Source organism: Varanus komodoensis, unplaced genomic scaffold (genome assembly GCF_004798865.1).
Source record: "Varanus komodoensis strain SLA01 unplaced genomic scaffold, ASM479886v1 scaffold110, whole genome shotgun sequence".
Taxonomy (NCBI): Eukaryota; Metazoa; Chordata; class Lepidosauria; order Squamata; family Varanidae; genus Varanus; species Varanus komodoensis.
Genome location: NW_025335318.1, coordinates 605606 through 626840, shown reverse-complemented (window position 1 = coordinate 626840; position 21235 = coordinate 605606). Strand labels below are relative to the sequence as shown.

Genomic DNA, 21235 nt, shown 5'->3' with positions numbered 1-21235 from the left:
TCCCTTGTACTTTGGAGTTCCTGCAAAGTCAAGAGAGCAGAGCTGGTTTTGTGCATGCCAGGTTTCCCTTCCCCTCCCTTCCACCACTTAACTAATAATTATGGGTGTTGTCATCAGGTTAGAGCTTACTATGGAGCAGTAAGATAAGACTAGTTGGCGCTGTACTGGTGATATATACCAGGTCACTGGGTGTGGGAGCAGCTTATTGCTATCTCTGCCTGGAACAATGACTGCAAGCAATGCTCTGTAAATGAAAGAATGGCAAGCTCAATTTTTCTTTTGACATGAGTTTGGATTTGCTACCAAGACAGAATTGCATGTGTTTTTAAAAAGTGAGGATTCAGTGGCACATTAATTTTGTAACATTACTAAAATTGTGCTCTTGTCCAGAACTCAACATAATGGTTAATATGTGTTCTGAGTAGTGGACAGCTGGAGTGTATGACTATGTAGTCACTCTTGGGTCAACAGGTTTCCTGGAATCAGACAGGAAAGAGGAAGAGAGCATACTGAAGACAAATATCTTTCAAATTCCGGATTTCTCCCAATGTTTTTATGTGTATTAATCTTCCCCAGTGTGGTTCCTTGCAGATCTTTAGACTACAACTTGCATCAGCTTCAGGCATTATGACCAAATGTCAGGAATGATATCCCAAATGGTGGGATAATAGGAGTCCAAAATATCTAGAGAGCACCATATTGGGAAAGGTTGAGGGACAAGACTGAATCATGAGGGATACATAGGCCAAAAGGTCAAGGTGTCAAGAGTCTCCCAGCATTCTGGAACTTTTCCAACTTTCTGGAACTAACTCACAAAGGACTGGAAAGGAAGCAAAACAGTGTTTCCAAAGTCCCAATCAGAGTTGTAATTCAGAAGGATGTCACAGATTATTGTATCAAAAGCAGAGAAGAATATACTCCTTTCTAGTTCCTGATGTAGGTTGTATACCAGGGCAATTGAATCATAGAATAGTAGAGTTGGAAGGGGCCATGAAGGCCATCAGGTGCAACCCCCTGCCAATTTATTCCATTCTCATGTTTTTGTCCTAAACAGCACCTGAATCTACATTTATTTATTATTTATTTATTTATTTATTTATTAAAACATTTTTAAATCCATTTAAATCCATTCTGTTGAAGAACCCTTGTCCATGAATGCTAGCAGAGGTTATTTTGTGGATTGCCCAGGGACTTTCAGGAATTAGATGAAATTGAAAATGAATAATGCTGAATCTGGAGCGTCCTGTCCTTCCATTCCATTATGGCAGACCGTTTCATGGTTACTGTTACTTTCAGCGATGGGGAAACTGGCTTCTACAATATGATACAGCTGCCTACTCTTATGGTATGGTCAGCAATTGCAGTTAGTGCCACCAAAGACATTCATTGTTCATGTCTGCCAGCATTCCAATAACTCGCTGGGCCATCCTAGATCCAAAAGAGCAGGCAACTGAATGTGTGCTGCTACTTTAGTTATCCAGCATGTTTATACATCTGACCACTATCTTCCTGTTTGAACTAACTCCTTTGTCTTGAGTGGTCCATTGATTTTTATTTACCCTGAGTGTGTTGTTTGAGCCATAGCATGTGCTGAATGCCATTTGTCTAATATATCCACCACTTGTTGTGTTATCATCCTTAACCAAGCATGACATGACTTGTTATGGGGGAAAGCGACCCTCAAATAACCCAACAGCCCATAAGTACAGTATATCTAGTATATTATAGTAAAGCTACCACAGTAATAAAACTGATCTATAGTATAACCACATTTACCTTTACATAGGAACTCAAGCAAGAGCATCCATATGTACTTTTCTGTGTAGTTACTGTGAAAACAGGGTGTCCTTAATTTTGGTAACATCTAGATTTTGCTTACCATAGTTATCTTTGCAAATCAAGTGTTTTGCAGTTGATGCTGGGTCATTTGTTGAGACTATTTGTTCCTGGGTATTTTAATGATACACATGAATAATAAAAAATGAAAAACTGATAAAGAAACTTAAATTTCTAAGTATTCTTGCACCATGTTGTACTTTGGGATGAGGCTGCTATGTATATAACTGGTTACAATAATCTGCTATATATACTCCTGTACCCATTCTGGTTACCTAAAGCTTAATCTAAATGTAATGGCTATGATCTTGTTGCTCCTTGAGACCTGGTGGCCAGAAACCAATATATTTTTTCCCCTAATGGTGGAAAATATTGCATGTATTTCAGAGACCATGGATTTCCTTGGGCCAACATCACATGTGCAAACATATACTCTTTTATTCCAGGAGCTTTCACCCTTTTATCAAATTAATAATTGATAGGCTCCTGAATTACATTCACTAATGTAGATGAGAATCCCAATTCATACATAGTCAAGTAATAGAAAGGCTGAAAAAGTAGTATTTCATGGACTTGAATAGGTAAAAAAACATGTCTTAAAGGAGTAAGACGATTGATTAATATTGAATTTGCCTTATGGTGTAAATGCAGATATCTTCCCTGTCCTTTCTATAGTAGGTTAGAAATACTTTTGTACTTAATTACCGGGGGCAAATCTGAATCTATCAAGCTTTATACCTTGGCTTCATCTGAACTGAGATGGACTTCAGGGTATTCTATTTTTTCAATTATGTGTTAAGTGCTAGTGTCTGTCTCTCCCATTAAAGATAAGGATGATAGCTGTAATTCACTTCCAGCTTTGTTCCATTCAGAGTTTCAATCCAGTAGGTAAACATTTATAGTATATCACAGAAGTGAGTACACCCCTCACATTTTGTAAATATTATATCTTTTCATGTGACAACCCTGAAGAAATGACACTTTGCTACAATGTAAAGTAGTGAGTATACTGCTTGTATAACAGTATAAATTTGCTGTCCCCTCAGAATAACTCAACACACAGCCATTAATGTCTAAACCGCTGGCAACAAAAGAGAGTACACCCCTAAGTGAAACTGTTCAGATTAGGCCCAAAGTGTCAATATTTTGTGTGGCCACCATTATTTTCCAGCACTGCCTTAACCCTCTTGGGCATGGAGTTCACTAGAGCTTCACAGGTTGTCACTGGAGTCCTCTTCCACTCCTCCATGACGACATCCTGGAGCTGGTGGATGTTAGAGACTTTGCGCTCCTCCACCTTCCATTTCAGGATGCCCCACAGATGCTTGATAGGGTTTAGGTCTGGAGACATGCTTGGCCAGACCATCACCTTTACCCTCAGCTTCTTTAGCAAGGCAGTGGTTGTCTTGGAGGTATGTTTGGGGTCATTATCATGTTGGAATACTGCCTTGCAGCCCAGTCTTCGAAGGGAGGGGATCATGCTCTGCTTCAGTATGTCACAGTAGATGTTGGCATTCATGATTCCCTCAATGAACTGTAGCTCCCCAGTGCCACAGCACTCATGCAGCCCCAGACCATGACACTCCCACCACCATGCTTGACTGTAGGCAAGACACACTTGTCTTTGTACTCCTCACCAGGTTGTTGCCACACATGCTTGACACCATCTGAACCAAATAAGTTTCTCTTGGTCTCATCAGACCACAGGACATGGTTCCACTAATCCATGCCCTTAGTCTGCTTGTCTTCAGCAAACTGTTTGCGGTATTTCTTGTGCATGATCTTTAGAGGCTTCCTTCTGGGACGACAGCCCTGCAGACCAGTTTGATGCAGTGTGCGGCGTATGGTCTGAGCACTGACAGGCTGACCCACCACCCCTTCAACCTCTGCAGCAATGCTGGCAGCACTCATACATCTATTTCCCAAAGTCAACCTCTGGATATGACGCTGAGCACGTGCACTCAACTTCTTTGGTCGACCATGGCGAGGCCTGTTCTGAGTGGAACCTGTCCTGTTAAACTGGTTAAACTGTATGGTCTTAGCCACTGCTGCAGCTCAGTTTCAGGGTCTTGGCAATCTTCTTATAGCCTAGGCCATCTTTATGTAGAGCAACAATTATTTTTTTCAGATCCTCAGAGTTCTTTGCCTTGAGGTGCCATGTTAATAATGCCCAATTTGAACAGTTTCACTTAGGGGTGTACTCACTTTTGCTACTAGCGGTTTAGACATTAATGACTGTGTGTTCAGTTATTTTGAGGGGACAGCAAATTTACACTGTTATACAAGCTGTATACTCACTACTTTCCATTGTAGCAAAGTGTCATTTCTTCAGGGTTGTCACATGAAAAGATATAATAAAATATTTACAAAATGTGAGGGGTGTACTCACTTCTGTGATATACTGTAAGTGTTTTCTTACTTGTTCTAAGAAGATACCTGCTGTTCCTTTATTCATTCCCTCCTATCTATAGTTAGCATATTTTTTTACTGCAGATTTCATATGGGATGGGTCTACAAATGGATTTTCTGGTCAAACAAGCTAGGTCTGTTTCTCTTTCTTGCTACATCCTGTTCCTTGACAAGTTGGATTGCATCTGATTTTAACTTGTCGAAAACTCCCAGCTTCATACATATAGTGTAGTGTTCAAGCAAGCAAATATTACATATTGTATTCTCATTTACATAAACACGGAGGCAATGCCGCCTGCAGTGGTAAAGATATCAGTGATAAGAGCAAGCTCCTTCCTACCTTACTAGTGTTGTGTTTCTGAAAGACCCCACCACCTCCTCTCATATCAGCCTGTCTTTAATTTGCAGTCTTCATCAGTGGCTCTGTATTTGATTACCTTAGTGACTAGTAACTGGCAAATTTACCTAGTAGGTATCCCTCTTTAGCTGGAAATGAGAATGACATTGTGGGAGAGCTTTTGATCAGCCAGGACTGAAGACTAGCAAAATTATTTTTGCTCATATGTGATAAGAAGCTAGGATTACCAGACTCAGATACCTTTCTGTCTTGATCATGGTATGACTGAAGAAGTTGCAGCTGTAAGAGAAAAGTTACTATATACTTATTACTGTGGAAAGCACTAGATACCTGTTCTGTATTGAATTTGGCCAATCATGGTATGACATGATTTTCCCAGTAGGCTCCCATTTGCTTCAGAGTTTGAAAGTATAGCCTGTCCAGATTATGCGTCTACACTATGTTATTTAGTTAGCATACAAAAATAAAGCTTGGGAATGCTAGCTAGCTGCACCTGGAAAGAAAAATAGCAAGGATATAATTTTCCTACTACCCAGTGCAGAACTTTTTGAAAAAGTAGGCAAAAGCCTCTTCCTCCTCCTTGTGTTCTGCTATGACACAATTGAAATGCAGCAGATACTCCATTCTATATGCTTTGTGTCCACATCCTTCCTCATCTTGAGATCATCTTCAGTCATACAGGGCTTCCATGAAAATGCATGCATTAGAGAATTTAAGAAAGTTGATTTCATTTCTCATTCATAAGAGTATTGAGGATCAGTTGCTCTTCATTTTTACTTTTCCAGTTTTATTTTATGAAAAGACCTTACAGCTGTTATTTGAAATTGAAACAAAATATAATTAACTTAGCTAAAAGGCTAGTAATTTGCCTTAACTTACCTTTCCTTTGTTTGTGCAGATGCCCAGGGCTCAGCTTTGATATCTCCCCAGTCATACCCATTTACAATGCTGTGGTTTTCCTCTTTGTGCTGGCCAACTTCAGCATGGCCACCTTCATGGATCCAGGCATATTTCCACGAGGTGAGAGATGCTTCTGTTCTGCTTCTTGCAAGGCAATGATAATTTGAAAAGGTTTTGATTTGGGGAAGGTTATTTCAGTTCTCTTAATCTAGTGCATGAACTTGCCTGGTTTTCGTAGTCAAAACTTTTCCAGTAGGAGGGGATACCCTTCTTTGTGGATATAAATCTTGTAAAACTCATCCAGCACAGACTCTGGATATTTGTAGTCCTAAATATATGGAGGGTGCCAGGTTTCCTACCTCTGCTTTAAAGCAATACATTGTGAGAAATTGATATTTGATCACTGCAGTACTATGAACCAGTACAGTGAATTGCAACTGTTGGTCACCATTCTTGGGCTCAATTGTCCACTGAAAAAAGCCTGGAGGATACTGATAGCTCCAGGAATTGTCTTTCTCCAATCTGGTACCTTTCTCATCATCACTGACCATTAACCATGGTGTCTGAGACTGATGGGAGTTGGCATAAAAACATGTGAATTGTACCAGGTTGGAAGAAGCTATTTTAAAACATTTCCCAAGGCAATAGATAATGAAACAACCTTGTGTTTTTGAAACCTGGACTGTTGCTGATTTTGATGCAAGAGTAGAGTGGATTTAAGAATCCATTGCAAGCAAGCTATTGCAGTATTTAGGAAGGGTGGGATTCATAAACCTTGGCTGACTTTCCACAAATCATGTTCTGAGAGGGTTTCAAGGTGTATTGACTCTGATGTTAAATTGCAATTCCTAAGCATTTGAAGTATATTCAAGGCCCTCAGCACAAACTTGCAGTCAAAATCCTTCCACTGATTTTGGAAGGGAAGCCTGTGTGAGGGTTAATTCCTGTTGAGTCTCCAAGACTTTACAGCTTTCACAGTTTCTTTATGTGTTCAACACTACCCTTCCTTTTCTCAAAGCTTGGGAGAAGGACAGAAGATTCTACCAGAACAACAGGCGCTAGCAGCAGGCTGATTGTATTTTGTGGAATACAAAAATTTTGTGGTGGAAGGGGGCATTGGATGTTGGTCTGTTTTAGTTCACTGGCTTTGATTTTCTTTTTCGTCAGCTGAAGAAGATGAGGACAAGGAGGATGACTTCCGAGCTCCACTGTACAAGACTGTGGAGATAAAGGGCATTCAGGTGCGCATGAAATGGTGTGCAACATGCAGATTCTATCGGCCCCCACGGTGCTCCCACTGTAGCGTCTGCGACAACTGTGTGGAGGTGAGAAACTTGGAGAAGAGAACTATGCCAAGTGATCGGACTTGTTTGTCCTAAGAGGAATTATGAAGTTTGAGTATTTACTGCTTGCAACTATGTATAGAGAGTTGTGTACTTGAGTGTTCTGGGAAAGGATGTCATTCTGAGCATTGTAGACCTGGACAGACACTTGCATGTTCCTTTTTTTTAAACCAGAGTCTCAGGCTTCCCAAACTGAAACCAGTTGCAGAATGCTGCCTTGAGGCAAGAGAGGTCCAGAATAAATTGCATTATGGAGGGTGACTTCACAAAGAGTTTTGTTCATATAGTATTTTTTATTTTATACTTAAATCAACCTTTTTTCTATACATGGAATTCAGAGTGGTATATATAGGTTTCCCAGGATGTTTCCTCTTCAGGTACTGAGACAGACCTGCCTAGATTCAGCATGCATGCTCTGTCATGTGCCATCAGACTATGCCCTGCTCATATGGTATATATTGCACAGTTATTGCATGTATATATAAGTAGTGTGTTATCTCTGATCCCATATATACATGATGTTCCTACCTCCAGAGATTACCTCCATTGCTTAACAACCACAAATCTAGAAGTAAACCTGCATGTTGATCTGGGAACTTCAGCAGAAGTGCCCATGCAACAGTGCTACATTAAGTTATACATATAACCCACACATGTAGCAAGGGATTAATGTTCTAGAAAACATTTGCATGTACATATGGGAAAACAAAGGTTTACACTGATCTCAGGGGCTTGCATAATGAACTGAAAACATTACATGGGACAGAGCATAAATTGTGTGCACAACCTCAAATAACACCAGCTGTGACCATATTCAGCCAAATGTGAGTGTTCTGCCTTTCCATTTTCCTTTTCTCCATTTCACCAGTGCTAATGAATAAGGGTCTGCATCTGCTTCAGATGAAGTGCAATTAATAAATTTAAGTGAGATAAGTTAAAGGTATTCAGACCTCCTCCCAGAGTGAAGCAAGACTTTTCCAAAGCAAGTCAGGCAGGCCCCTAAGCTTTTGGACCTGCTCTGAATGCCATTTGGCCACATGCAAAGCCCCCAATATGTTTGTTTAAAGGAGATCCTAGGAACTGCTCTGAATGTGACATTGATACCTGCTCATTCATAGTTGTCTTTGCTTGCATTGTCAGTGCCTGCAGGGATTACTTTAAGTAGCATATCAGGAAAGCTATCAAAGAGGAAAAATACAGTCTACATACTTCAGAAATGGTAGGGGCAAGGTCCTCCCTGAAGAGGCCCCCTGCCCACAGGGTCCTTTGTGGTGCTGGGCTTGTGCCTCAGCTATTTTTTAGAGTGTGGGGGCAGGTGGTGTAAAAATTAGTGTTGCTGATGTTCCAGTGCATTTCAGTAGGGCAGAAGAAAAGCATGCATCTTTGAAAACAGCTGGGAGGAAGCCTAGCTCTGCACCCAATACCCAGTTGTCCCAGTGATCTTTCACAGAGCTTCCCTGTCCCCATTTTCCCATGATAGTCAGTGGGAATACAAGAGACTTGTGAAGTTTTGGATTTCCAAAGCAAGGTTCTGCTTCATATTTGAGACATGTCTGGTGGTCTTTTAGTAAAAGGGCAGTATAGACGTACTAATAAATATCTGAAGCAACAAAGCCAGATTTGAATTTAATCTTTTGTGCAAACTTATAACAAGCTGAGCAACTTTACAACCCATCCAACAGTGAAAGGTGAGACTGAGAAAGCCAGTCAAGCTCCTCAGTGCTGCTCATGGGAGCTGGGAGGCCTGGATAAGAACAAGACAGGAAGGTTTGATGGTTGTTACAAACACTTTGCTTATCAAGATTTGGGTGCATGTGTGCATTTTTTCAACTTCTTCCTGCTGAGGACACTTCTGTAAGACTCACACATGTAAAAATGAATACATTTTTTAAAGGAAGCAAAGGTGATAATAAGTCACCAGGCTACTTCAGTCCATAATCTATGAGTTAATGATATTCACTCTATCTACCCTTGCTATAGGGGTTCCATCTTGCTCCCATTGTTGGAGTAAATATTTGATGGAGTCATGATCTAGAGTTTAGGATGATTCTGGAAATAATGGAAGACATGGTACTGCAGCCTTATTTTTTGGAAGTGACGTTTTCTAACTTTGTTCTTTATCTTTTAACTGATAGGAGTTTGATCATCACTGTCCCTGGGTGAACAACTGCATAGGGCGGCGCAATTACCGCTACTTCTTCCTGTTTCTACTCTCACTTACAGTACATATCATGGGTGTATTTGGTTTTGGCTTGCTGTATGTCCTGTATAAAGTGGAAGAACTCTCTGGGATCCGCATGGCTGTCACGTATCCTTACCTTATTTCTCCAGGGTACAAACAGTTCCTTACACAGGACCTCTGGCTGGGAGTGGGATAGGGTTCGGGAGTCTCCAAATAAGAAATGCTTATTGATTCTTGAATATTATTTCCTTGACTTTTTGGCAGCATGGCTGTCATGTGTGTGGCTGGTTTGTTTTTCATTCCTGTAGCTGGCCTTACAGGATTCCATGTTGTACTGGTAGCTAGGGGTCGAACTACCAATGAACAGGTATGTATGTCACAGTTGGTGTCGTATTTCACTTAATTGTACCTCAGTTCCTTTGACCACTTTTCTGTTTTTGCAGGTTACAGGTAAATTCCGGGGTGGGGTAAATCCATTCACCAATGGTTGCTGTAAGAATGTCAGTCGTGTCCTCTGCAGCTCCCCTGCCCCCAGGTAAGTTCTGCACAAACCCAAAAAGTTGTAGAGGCCCTGGCTCTTCTTTAAGTGGGATGACCTTGATTTACTGTATTGGTAATGAAAGAGTGGAAAGCTGAAAGAGGATGCTTAGGGCTCATCCATGTGGATCGTTCATCGTGGTGGTGGGTTGAGGAAGCACTTGCTGACAGTCTTCGATCAATAGGAGGTTTTTTTTCCTCCTCATAAATTACAATTCAAAAAAGGGGAGGCTGCTATGTATCTAGCGATGTGGGATTAGTACCTGCTAATTTAATACAAAGGCTGTCATCTTGGGATTCATATTCTTCCATAAGAACATAAACTAGATCAGACCAAAAACCTATTTACTGCACACAGTAGCCAGTCAAATGACCCAATGCTCACAAGCAGGTCATGAGTATAACATAGGAAATCATACCTAATGCAACACCACTGTTTATGTAAATAGCATTAACCACATCTAGCACAACATCAGAAACACTTGCTAGCATAACAGGAAACCTGCTGCACCAGCAAGCACTACTGGTGTTGTGGTGGAGATCACTTAAGCTAGTGCAGTATAACTTATATTAGCAGTAGTGTTGCACTGGATACTGCCCCATAGTTTAACAATGGTTTCTGTGAATTACTTTTTTCTCTTTCTCCTGAATCTTCCACCATTCAGCTTCATGGGATGATTCAGAGATTAGAGTTAGTACTTTCTCTACATCATGCATAATTTTACGTATTTGCATAATATTTCCTCTTTCCCTTTTTTTAAACTAATGAACCCCAAATGTTGTTCCTATGTTCCTCATGAGGAGTTTTTGCAGTGACTGACAATGTTGGTTGTCTTTCTTTGTATCTTTCAAAGTGCTTTTATGTACATAAAGGTACAGTTAGCCTTCAGCTGGGTGCTTGTCTTCCCCCAAGTTTGTTCACCCGAACCAAACCTTTTTCAGATTGGTAGCTCTCCTGGCATCCATTTTTTTAAGGAAAAACCACCTGTGTATTATACACAATATTCCTGTTTGATGTTTTCATAGATACACCCAATTGGAAAGTGCTATTGTGTTCCTCACACTTATGTGTGTAATCAGAGAGGACAGAACTCTGTATGACTGTATCACAGAATGCTGAATAGTGTATCTAACACAATTCTATAAAATCTAATTTCCCTTTTCAAGCCTTGAAACACACTGAAATTTTGAAAAACAAAATCCTTATACTAGAATTTGGCTTTGCCTTTTGGCATGAATATATATTCTGGGTGCTTCTGCCACTTAACTGTATAGGTTGCTTTCCTATATTGTAATTGTCTATTATCAGAATCTAATAGCACCACACTTTTTATTCAGAATTAACAGTACCCTGTGCATTAAGTATTTCAGTGCATTCTTCCTAGCTCCTTGTTAGAGTAAAATGGTATGGAAAAAAGCTGTTTTTCATTACATGAGCAAATATAAAAGAAACTTGTACAGATACAATGTGTTCATCATTCTGTGAATCACACTTTTAGTTAATTATTATCTTTAGTAGGGTATACTCTGTTTTAGAGTTGTGGCAGTGGGTATACTATGAAGTTACTAATTTGTGATTACTCCACTATTCTTGCTGTAAATTGTTCTCTTGTATCTATATCCTTGAGCTACAGCTAAATAGTATTTTTTAAATTTTAATCTTTACTTCATATCCAAAGAAACAAAGTGCATAAAGAAAGCTTTTACTCTGAGAATGTGCTTAATCTGTTAGATGGATCAATTTGGTTTATATTTTCCTTATAAAAAGCTTTTGTGTTGTCATATGCTGGCACACAGGTCACCAACCTCAAGTACATGTTCTTGAGGGGTTGTCACACCATTAGTGTAACTTAACGCCCTTTTCCACTATTAAAATGAGAGTGTGGCAATATGGCATTTTAACAGGAAAGTTGAAGGAAAAGTGGTACTTACATCGCATTCAGCTTTTGTCATGAATTCATAGATAGTGTGATTCCATTATACCAATGGAATGATGTGGACAACACACTTGGGAGAAGGAGTCTTTGAAAAGCGGATTTTATATCTTGTGGCAATGCTATCTTTGCAGTTCCTTGGATACAAGGAGGATTATTACTCAAACATTACTCTAGCTTCAGACTGTCTTGCTGGAGAGGTAAACATGTTCAGCTAGGTCAAAGCTTGCAAGAGAGACTGACTCATCCTTCTTCATTTCAGTCTAGGAGTGTTTTACCTTCTTCTCATGATTCACTAGGTATCTTGGGCGGCCAAAGGCAGAACAGACTGTATTAGTGAGGCCACCATTCCTACGGCCAGAAATATCAGATGGACAGATTGCTGTAAAGATAATGGACAATGGAATCCAGGCTGAGTTGAAGAGATCAAAGGTGAGGAGAATGTGAAAGTGTTGGCCAGGCAGTGGTCTTCTCAAATCCTTGAAGGTGCTGCTGTATACGTGAGTAGGTCTCAAATGAGCCATTTGAATGTTGTTCTTCCATGTTACCATTCCTTTTTTTCCAGTTTTTCCCAGAAAATGGAAGTCTGTTTCCCTCCCATGTAGTTATTGCTACATGAGAGTTGCTCCCTTTGTATCCTGGGTAACTCTGACTTGCCCTTTCTCTTCTCATCCAGCGACTGAGACATGCATAGTCTACAACTACATTTGCAGAAATGCTAAGTAGCTACAGGTCCTTCTAATCACACTTACTTACACCTCTGTCAAATTGGAGGCAATATTCAGGACTTTGGGTCCTGCCTCATTCTTCTGATTGCTCCTCTGCACTTTGTCTCTGCAGTCCAAAGGAAGCCTTGAAGTGACGGAGAGCCAGTCTGCTGATGCTGAGCCACCACCCCCACCCAAGCCAGACCTCAGCCGCTACACAGGTCTGAGGACGCATTTAACTCTGACCACCAATGAGGGTAAGAAGAGCATGCCAGGGAGCGAAGGGCACAGTCAGCTTTGTGCTTGCACCACAGCCTGCTGTCAGCAGAGTTGTCCCTAATTACAATACAGGTAGTGATGCTAGACAGCCCTGGGCTGCTTGGCAAAATGCATTGGTTACTTTTGGAATAACCCTTAGGGCAGCTTTGTGTAGTGCTGGTACAGTACTAAGGCAGGATTACCTAATTCAACATACAGTTGACTTTTTCAACTGGGTACTGGGGCAGGTGCTAAGCTGATAGCTAGAATAACCTTTAGAAGGTATGCAAATTTTAAATCTCTCACTTTCTTGCTTTTAAAGACTGCTGAGAACTGTCAAGATTTGAGGACTGACTGACTATCAGTTCTCCTTTGTATGTAAAAAGTGAGGTTGCTAGGGGAGAAAGGTCTCTTCTTTGTTTGCTGTAGTATGCTAGTATGGAACCAACAGCTAGTGTTACTTCCCTGTGTGCAGGTGTGATTCCTGCTGCTTTTGCTGTTATTCCAGTATTCTCAGAGGAAGCTGCACCTTGAAAGAAAATGTGATATGTGGAGCAATTTCTAGCACTTTCTTTTTCCATTTCTGCATTAGCATTCTCTGGTCAGTACCACTGCTTTTCCTGTACCATAGTGCTCAAAACTGAGAGCCTCAGGGGTCAGGACTGGCAAGGCTTGCATGCACAGGCTGGAAGTTACTTGTGTGATCTCATTGTTGGGGAAGTGTTGCTTTTGCTCCATTTCATCTCCACCCCGGTTATACGCCCCCTAGTTCCTGAATACTTCCTTAACTTCCATGGTGTGTCCACCTGCTTGAGGCTCTTGCCTTGCTCTCATGGATCAGTTGCTCACCATACATAACACCTCTGTACAATGTTCGGAGAGTTACTCCTGGAACTTCCCAGGACAAAGCTGCAAGTGACTGCATGAAACATCACTTGTGAGTGTGTGTGTCCATTTTCTTTTTCTCTCTGCAGACAGCAGTTTGCTAGGCAAGGACAGTCCTCCAACTCCAACCATGTACAAGTACCGACCTGGCTATAGCAGCAGCAGCACTTCAGCTGCAATGCCTCACTCCACCAGCGCCAAGGTAATGAGAAATTAGCTTCTTGAGTGTGAAGATGTGGGGTTGTGAACATCATACAGGATGAGGAATTGGAAGGGGAAGGGGTTCAGTGCCTCAGTTTGATTGACAAATTAAATGGCATCGTAACAGGGAATGGCAATGTTCAGGCTTTATTTCTTACTAGAATTCCAAAGCCACCAACTGGAGCTAGATTCAGATTGGCAGTTAAGAATGAACTCCCTTCTGAATTTCATAAGCCATATACTGGAATGAACTGCATGCTCAAATGCAAATTCTCTTTGTGAAATATAGTCCCTTGGAGAAGTATTCATTGTCCCTTGAGTTAACAACATAATACAATACATTGTATGGCCATTGTTATCAGATGGCATAAAAGTTAGGTAAACTAAAACCTTCACTTGTTAGTTGCAAAAAGTATTCACCTCCTTTGCTTTGATTGGCATCAAGCCCTGGTACAACTCCCAGAATTTAGTGTAAGTAGTTGAGTAGGGTCCACCTATGTGAAATTTCCAATGCCACATAGTGCTAGACTGTAGAATTTGTTGGAGGGTATTTCTGTGAAAACAGCATCATGAAGATATAGGAGCTATCCAAACTCCAGGGTAAAGCTGTGCAGAAGCACCAATCAGTATTGATTTATTTAAAAAATCCAAATATGCCCATCCTTCAGAGCACCAACAGATATATTATTACAAAATGTTTCCTATCCTAGAATATGGCTCAACCTCAATTCTAGCACTCCTAGTTCCTCCTAGGAGTGCTCCAGACAGGCTAGAAAAATAACCTTGTGTACTGTTTAGCCCAAGGTGGTGATGTTGATAGAGACTGAAGTAAAATGAAAGGGAAAGGACAGTTTTTATCTGACATCCTAAAATTCCATTGTCAGTTGCTTTCAGCTATAGACTAAATTGAGAGTCCCATACAGTCTGCCAGATTTTGGTCCATTGACATCAGAAATTCAGAATGTCTGGACCACAAGCCTAATCTGGCCCAAGAGATTTCCAGAGCTTCCTTAGGTTCCTCTAAGGAACAGGGCTCGGCCTCCAAGGCTCACTCCTTTGAAGGAATCTCTACTATTATTTCTGATCAAAAGATCAAAACTTTTAAATGGATACCTCTTAGAACTACTCAGAAAATATTAAATGAGAGCTCTATTTAAACAAAGAGCAAAATATGTGATTCCAAAATATATTGTTCCAGAATTCTGTGTTTGTGACAGATGTTATCTCTCCTCTTTCTAGCACTGGCCAAGTCTTTTCACATAGCTCAAAGCCATGCACTCGACTGAGGGGGTGGGGGGCATTCTTTTCAGAGCGATTGTATTGGCTTTGTGTAGCAAGCAGTCAAGGATTCAGTCAGAACCAAGCAAAGTAGTTGCTCCTCCTGAGACTGACTGAGTTTCTTTCTCTGGGCCTATCCCAGCATAAAGAATGGCAGGACGTATAGGGCAACAATGTGGTTGACTATGGCTTCCCTAGCTCATGTCATCTAGCTTGAAGAGAGCCTAGTGGAGTGGGGAGGGACTGAAATAGGTGTACCCCTGATTTAGACCCCTTTTTGGCTTAAGTATGGAAGCTGAAGTCCTTCCCAAGCCATTTTTTGGCATTTTAAAAATGTATTTTCTTTAATCTCAAACACATGTACTTCTTTGCACCTTAGTATGTAGAATTCAATACCTTATCTTGGAGTGGCCCTGATTTGCTTCTAAACCAAGAGGCACCAGAGTTTTCCATTAGTGGTGCTGATGTGTACTGTAGAGAATGAGCCCATCTCTTGCTCATTACAAACTGTTCAGATAGACTCATCTGATTCTAAGGAGGAGGTGGAAGTGCAAGCGGGGAGCAAGGACTTTGAAATTACAGGGTTACCTAGTAAAATTTCTTAGGGAGAGTATGAGAACTAGCCTGCTTTGGAAGGGCAGAAGGGTTTTCAGGATGGGAGGGGGAGCAGATATGAGACCCAGTCCTTGACCCAGTAAGGAGGCAATGTGAGAAACAAACTGCCCGCTTAGAGGGTCTCTGATGTTCCCATTGTCTTACCTTCAAGCAGCATGTGCCACCCAAAAGCTTTACTGAGAGGGAGGGACAGAGAAGAAGTTTCCAGTTTAGATACAGCTCTTTGCATGGGCAGATGCTTCTTTCTTAGCTTTGGTAGAAGGCCACTTTAGAGATCATGCTGTTCTCATATCTGTTAAAAGAACTGGACTTCAATGAATTGAGTTTGATTACCAGAAGGAAATAGGGAAGGGACCAGCTCAGGACATATACATATAAGAACTTAAAGGCAGTTACTGCTTCTACTGTGGCAGAATAGAATTTGCTAAATTAAATTATTGTTATTTTAAAGATACAGTCCTATGCCTATTTATACAGAAAACATCCTACATTTCCCAGTCAGCATATTTGTACCCTAAACTGCCTAGATCTTAATATTTTTGTACTTGCCTTTCTCACAGAAGCTTGTATGGCAGGGAGATTCATGGATCTATTCTGCTATATTTCCAAGAGAGCCCTGTGCAATAGATTAGGTTGAGAGTGTATAACTGGGCTAGTGTCACCCAGTGAGCTTCATATGTGAATTTGAACCCATGCCCAGGCCCAACACTTTATCTATCACATTATACTGTCATTTGATAAGTAAATAACTCAATTGATTGGATGATAACTTGAATGATAGTGATGCACTTGCACAAGCTGAGATTTTTTCTAGTAATAAAACAAAAATGGTCCTTGTGTATGGGGCACTTTGGGTAAGCAGATCCTTTGCTCCATATTTTGGTATAATTCTGAATCGCCGAGGAAACTTACACATGACTTTCATATCTGTTTCTCTCTGTCGCAGCTAAACCGAGGAGACAGCCTGAAAGAGCCAACATCCATTGCTGAGAGCAGCCGAAATCCTAGTTACCGCTCTGAGCCAAGCCTGGAGCCAGAGAGTTTTCGTTCTCCCACTTTTGGCAAGAGTTTCCATTTTGATCCACTTTCAAGTGGCTCCCGCTCCTCCAGCCTCAAGTCTGCCCAAGGCACAGGCTTTGAATTGGGCCACCTTCAGTCCATCCGCTCGGAGGGCACCACATCCACATCTTACAAGAGCCTGGTCAATCAGACACGCAATGGGAGTTTGTCATATGATAGCCTTCTCACACCTTCTGATAGCCCTGACTTTGAGTCAGTGCAGGCAGGTCCAGAGCCAGATCCCCCAATGGGTTACACTTCTCCTTTCCTTTCAGCTCGTATTGCCCAACAGCGGGAGGCTGACTTGCACAGTCGTTTCCCAACCTCTGGCTCTCCCAAGCACCAGCCACTCCGTGATTCTTCACCCGTCCGCTATGACAATCTTTCACGCCACATTGTGGCCTCCATGCAGGAACGGGAGAAGTTGCTTCAGCAGTCACCCACACCACCACCCCTAGCCAAAGAGGAAGATACAGGACTGGGGGACTCAGGCATCCAATCCACACCAGGCTCCAGCAATGCCCCACGTACCAGCTCCTCCTCGGACGATTCAAAGCGCTCACCCCTGGGCAAGAACCCGCTCACCCGCCCAGTGGCACCTCGCTTTGGCAAACCGGAGCCACCACATGCACTCAGAGTGCGTTCACTGGGCTCACCAGACCAGCCTGCAGCCTCTCACTTGGGCAAATCTGTGTCTTACAGCAGCCAAAAACAGTCACCCCAAGCCATCGTCCCAGAGATTGAGGAGGTGGCCTTGCAGCCTTTGCTGGCACCAAAGTAAGTACAAGTGACACCTGCCTCATGTTTTAAGTGTACCTTGATGGAGGATGAATCACATTCAGCCCTGCTCCATCACTGCTCTGACTGAGGAACCCAAGATCATTTTGATTCCTTTCAGCAGCATCTGGAAGGATTGGCTGGGGGTAATCTACAAATAGTGCCTGCTCTCGTCTGCTCCTTCCTTTCCTTCTGTTTTCCTTCCTGCCCCTTCAGTGTGTGAACCAAGCCATTTCCTCACCCTCTAGTGTACAGTGCAGGGCAAATCCCATTGCATCACATTTCTTTTTGTGATGTGTGTACATTTCAGCATCCTCACTTTCCTTGGGTTTATGAGATGGTCACTGGTACAGGATTCCTGGACCATCTGTGAGATACCTGCCTGTTTTTACCACATATATAAAAATATTCTATTTGAGACTATTTCTCTCACATGCATGGGTCATGCCCTTCCTTCTGCCTACCCTTAGTATATTCCACTTCCTTGTCTTCTCCGTGTTCATGTGAGAAAAACTTGAGCCTACTATAATGTGGGGAGTAAGACTAGGGATGCAAAGAACAGGCTAGAATCTGATTCTCTTGTGCTTGCTGGACTTCTTTCCCATGCTTGGCTCTGGCCAGGAAATGCGTAAAGCTGAGATCAAGCCCTTGAAATCTTGGGGATGCTAGTGGCTTTTTTTGCACAAAATATATAATTCTTTGTGCAAAGTATGCAGAGCCCACTAGTCATGTGTGTAAAAACAGAACTCCACTTGCACAGTGGCCTTGTGGACAAAATTCCTTCCCCTTCCCTCACAATTACTTGACATGAAGTGGGTAGAGAAAGAAAACAGGCCAGAGTTCAGAGAACCAAGTCAAGGAAACCAAATGGATTCCTGCTCCCAAACTAGATCCCTCATGCATCACTAGGTGAGATACAGGCTGTAAGAAAACATCTGTCCTGAAGATGGTGGAAGCATGATCTGTCCTGTCACTTTTTCAAGGAGCTTCTTTCTTATGCCCTACATTTCTTTCCTTTGTTTCCTTCCAGTGAGTACTGTATTGGGTACATGCAGCAACCTTTCTTAATAGTTCTAGGTGTATAAGATCCTATCTTCCGCTAGACAGGTGTATGCTTGACTCCACTTTGCTGGCTCTGTAAAGTGTTTATAGTGCCCCGTCCCTGTGGATATTAACAATCCACTGTTCTGTTCCTTTCTTACTAACCCAAGTAGTGTAAGTTATATCTCAAGGTTTTCTTTCCTTTTCCTGAGTGTGAGACCTCCTCCATTTCCATTGCCATTGAATGAGTGGTCACTTCCTGACGCCCTTTTATCCTTCCTTTTTCCCAGAGACGAGGTGCAGATGAGACCCTCCTACAGCAAGTCCAATGGACAGCCCAAGAGCCTGGGCTCCACCTCGCCCACTCCTGGCCAGCCACCTCTCAGCAGCCCCACTCGTGGAGGAGTCAAGAAGGTCTCTGGAGTGGGTGGGACTACGTATGAGATTTCTGTATGAGGAGGTGTCTCCCCACTGTCAACTCCTCCCTGGCTGATTCCAAAATATCCTGTTCCTGATGAGCAGGAATAAGGAACTTGCTCAGCAGATGGTTGCCCATCACATGCATGGACCTTTTCTTTTTTTACAAATCTGATTTTTGGAGGGTGGGAGAGAGCAGAGGGGACAGTGACCTTTTTAAATGAAACAAACTGGGATTGAAAGAGTCCCTAAACACTACAGCAGGATCCAGCCTTGCTCACCTCCACAGCCTGCCCTCTTCCTCTCAACAACCAAGACTGCAATTTGTAGCACACACTGCCGAGAGAGAAGAGGAGGGGCTTGCTATCAGCACCCCTCTGTGGGAGAAGGTGCAGGCTGAAGCCTGCCCCGCTACCAACAGGACAGTCAATTGTGGACCTCGTGCAATCGCTCGCCTAGTGCAGTAGGAGTGGATCATTTTTAATTTTTTTTATTATTGTTACGGATTCTATTTTTCCTCTTCTGAGTTACTGGGTGTGTGTATATATAAATATCTATAAATATATAAATATAAGTATAAAAAGAAATTATATATCTACCCATATTGAGGGAGGGAGCCCCAGGCAGACTCCACTAGCCAGGCCTGAGGAAACCATGTGTTAAGTTAAGTTCAGGGGCATTTAAGTTCAGGAGAGTGTGGAGGATCATCAGCCACTCGGTTTATTTTGAATGGGTTGGGCAGGCCAAAAGAAATGCTGCCACCCCCACCCTCACCCAGGGCAGGTAGGACTGAGGAGATGCCAGCACTGCATTTGACCTGGCCTGGTCATCCCAAGACCTGTGGCCAGACATGAGTTTGGCTTGTACTGAGTTCTGGATTGTTCATTCCAGAAAAGAGCATACAAAGCCCCTGTCTTCTGCAATCCTACTCACTTGGGCTATAGTGTGCTGGAAGGCTTTCCATCTGAGCATATCCTTTCTTGGCGGATATAGTTTCAGAAAACTGTTAGCACTTTTCAGCTTCTGGACAGACATTACCTTCTCAAGAAGATGACTCCCAGCAAAAGCATGCCTCCCCCTGCAAATCAGGCAGATGAGTGCACACAAGTACACTCAGTTGTATACCTTTATGGCCTGAAAAGGTATGTGGGGTTCTGAGCAGCAGGAGGGGGGTGGCAGCAGCATTGGGGCTAGGTCCCTTATGTGGAAATACTGTATTTAGTCAACCTTTCCCCCAGGTGGTTTCCCCTGCTTTTTTACATTGCTTTTATGAATTGCTCCTTATTGATTTATTGTGGTGTCACAGTTCTTTCTTCACAAACTGGGCAAGAGAAAGAAGAGGAAAAAAACAAACCAAAAAGCAATATTTTTCCATATGCCAAAAATGTCTATCCATGCCTATGAAAGTAAAAATCAGAGCAACCCGGGAATCCAACAATCTCTAGTCGCTACTGACTCTTTCTCTATGGCAATATCTTAACTGTGGTCTCCACTGAGCCACACTTTTATTTTTATTATGACTAGCCATTTTAAAATGAGGAATAAAAAATATAATGAGCCACTCCCTCCATGCTTGTGTAGTTTTTGTTTTGTAACTGGGGAAAGGGAGAGGATGTGGTGGTTCGCTTCAGTAATGATTCAGTGCAGGATAGTGAGCTTCTGGCCAGAATTCCATTGATGTGAACGGCTTTCTCAGGTCATGTTTATTCCTTCATCTACATTCTAAGCACTGAGCTAGAATATAAACGGCAAGATATTCTTTGAGAAAGCAAATTAATGACTAGATTCCCCATCCCAATAATTGGGTGGAAACAATGTTCACTTCTGTTTTGTGTTAATAGGCCTGATGGGATGGGAAAAACCACATCAGAAGTATGGTAGGCTAGGAACGGGGAGGTTCACCCTCTCCCTCCTTGTGGTCCTGACAAAAAGTCCCATCAGCTCAGCTACTGTTTATATTGGGAGAGAAGTTCTATTGGGCATCCTGATGCAAATAACAGTTGATGGCCAGGGGAAATTTGTTGGGACCAGAGCAAGGAAGGGAAAGGTTAGATTCCCTTTCTTTGCCTGCAGTACATACAGTTATGGTTATGTATTGTTTGCCTCTTTACCTTGAACCTGTAGAGGTTCTTTGGTCACACAACTGCTCTAAGGTGACTATACCTTTTTACAAAGGAATCAGTATTTTTGATGCACAGTTTCTAATGAAGACGAAATCAACCTGAGTACAAAAGAGAGTGACTTGGTTCATCAGGAACTGCTATTTTGTGTAACCCTGGGCCCCTTGGTATTGTAATATTGCTCACGTATCTTAAAAGGTGGCTAACAAGATGGTGTAAGAAGGGAAAAGAGATAAAAGTACTAATCAAGCGTACAGCCTTGCTTTAATAAGCTGTTGAATGGGTTTTTTTTATTAAAGGCTGTGTTTAGAAGGATAATCTTTGTAGCTTAGCAGTGTTCTGAATGCAGTTGGCTAAGAAGAACAGTGAAATCTCTCC

General features: G+C 42.0%; 1 protein-coding gene across 1 annotated transcript in view; it reads left to right on the top strand.

Moving 5' to 3' along the window:
* The window catches only part of ZDHHC5 (zinc finger DHHC-type palmitoyltransferase 5), a 58525-nt gene extending 38220 nt beyond the window's left edge, over positions 1–20305 (top strand). The window contains exons 3-12 of the mRNA XM_044420803.1: positions 5502–5623; positions 6671–6828; positions 8982–9154; positions 9293–9395; positions 9472–9563; positions 11799–11931; positions 12340–12463; positions 13439–13551; positions 16390–17279; positions 18611–20305. Of these exons, the coding sequence (XP_044276738.1) occupies positions 5502–5623; positions 6671–6828; positions 8982–9154; positions 9293–9395; positions 9472–9563; positions 11799–11931; positions 12340–12463; positions 13439–13551; positions 16390–17279; positions 18611–18776 (2074 nt within the window). The 3' untranslated portion in view covers positions 18777–20305. The remainder of the gene's footprint in view (positions 1–5501; positions 5624–6670; positions 6829–8981; positions 9155–9292; positions 9396–9471; positions 9564–11798; positions 11932–12339; positions 12464–13438; positions 13552–16389; positions 17280–18610) is intronic.
* The last annotated feature ends 930 nt before the right edge of the window (positions 20306–21235 follow it).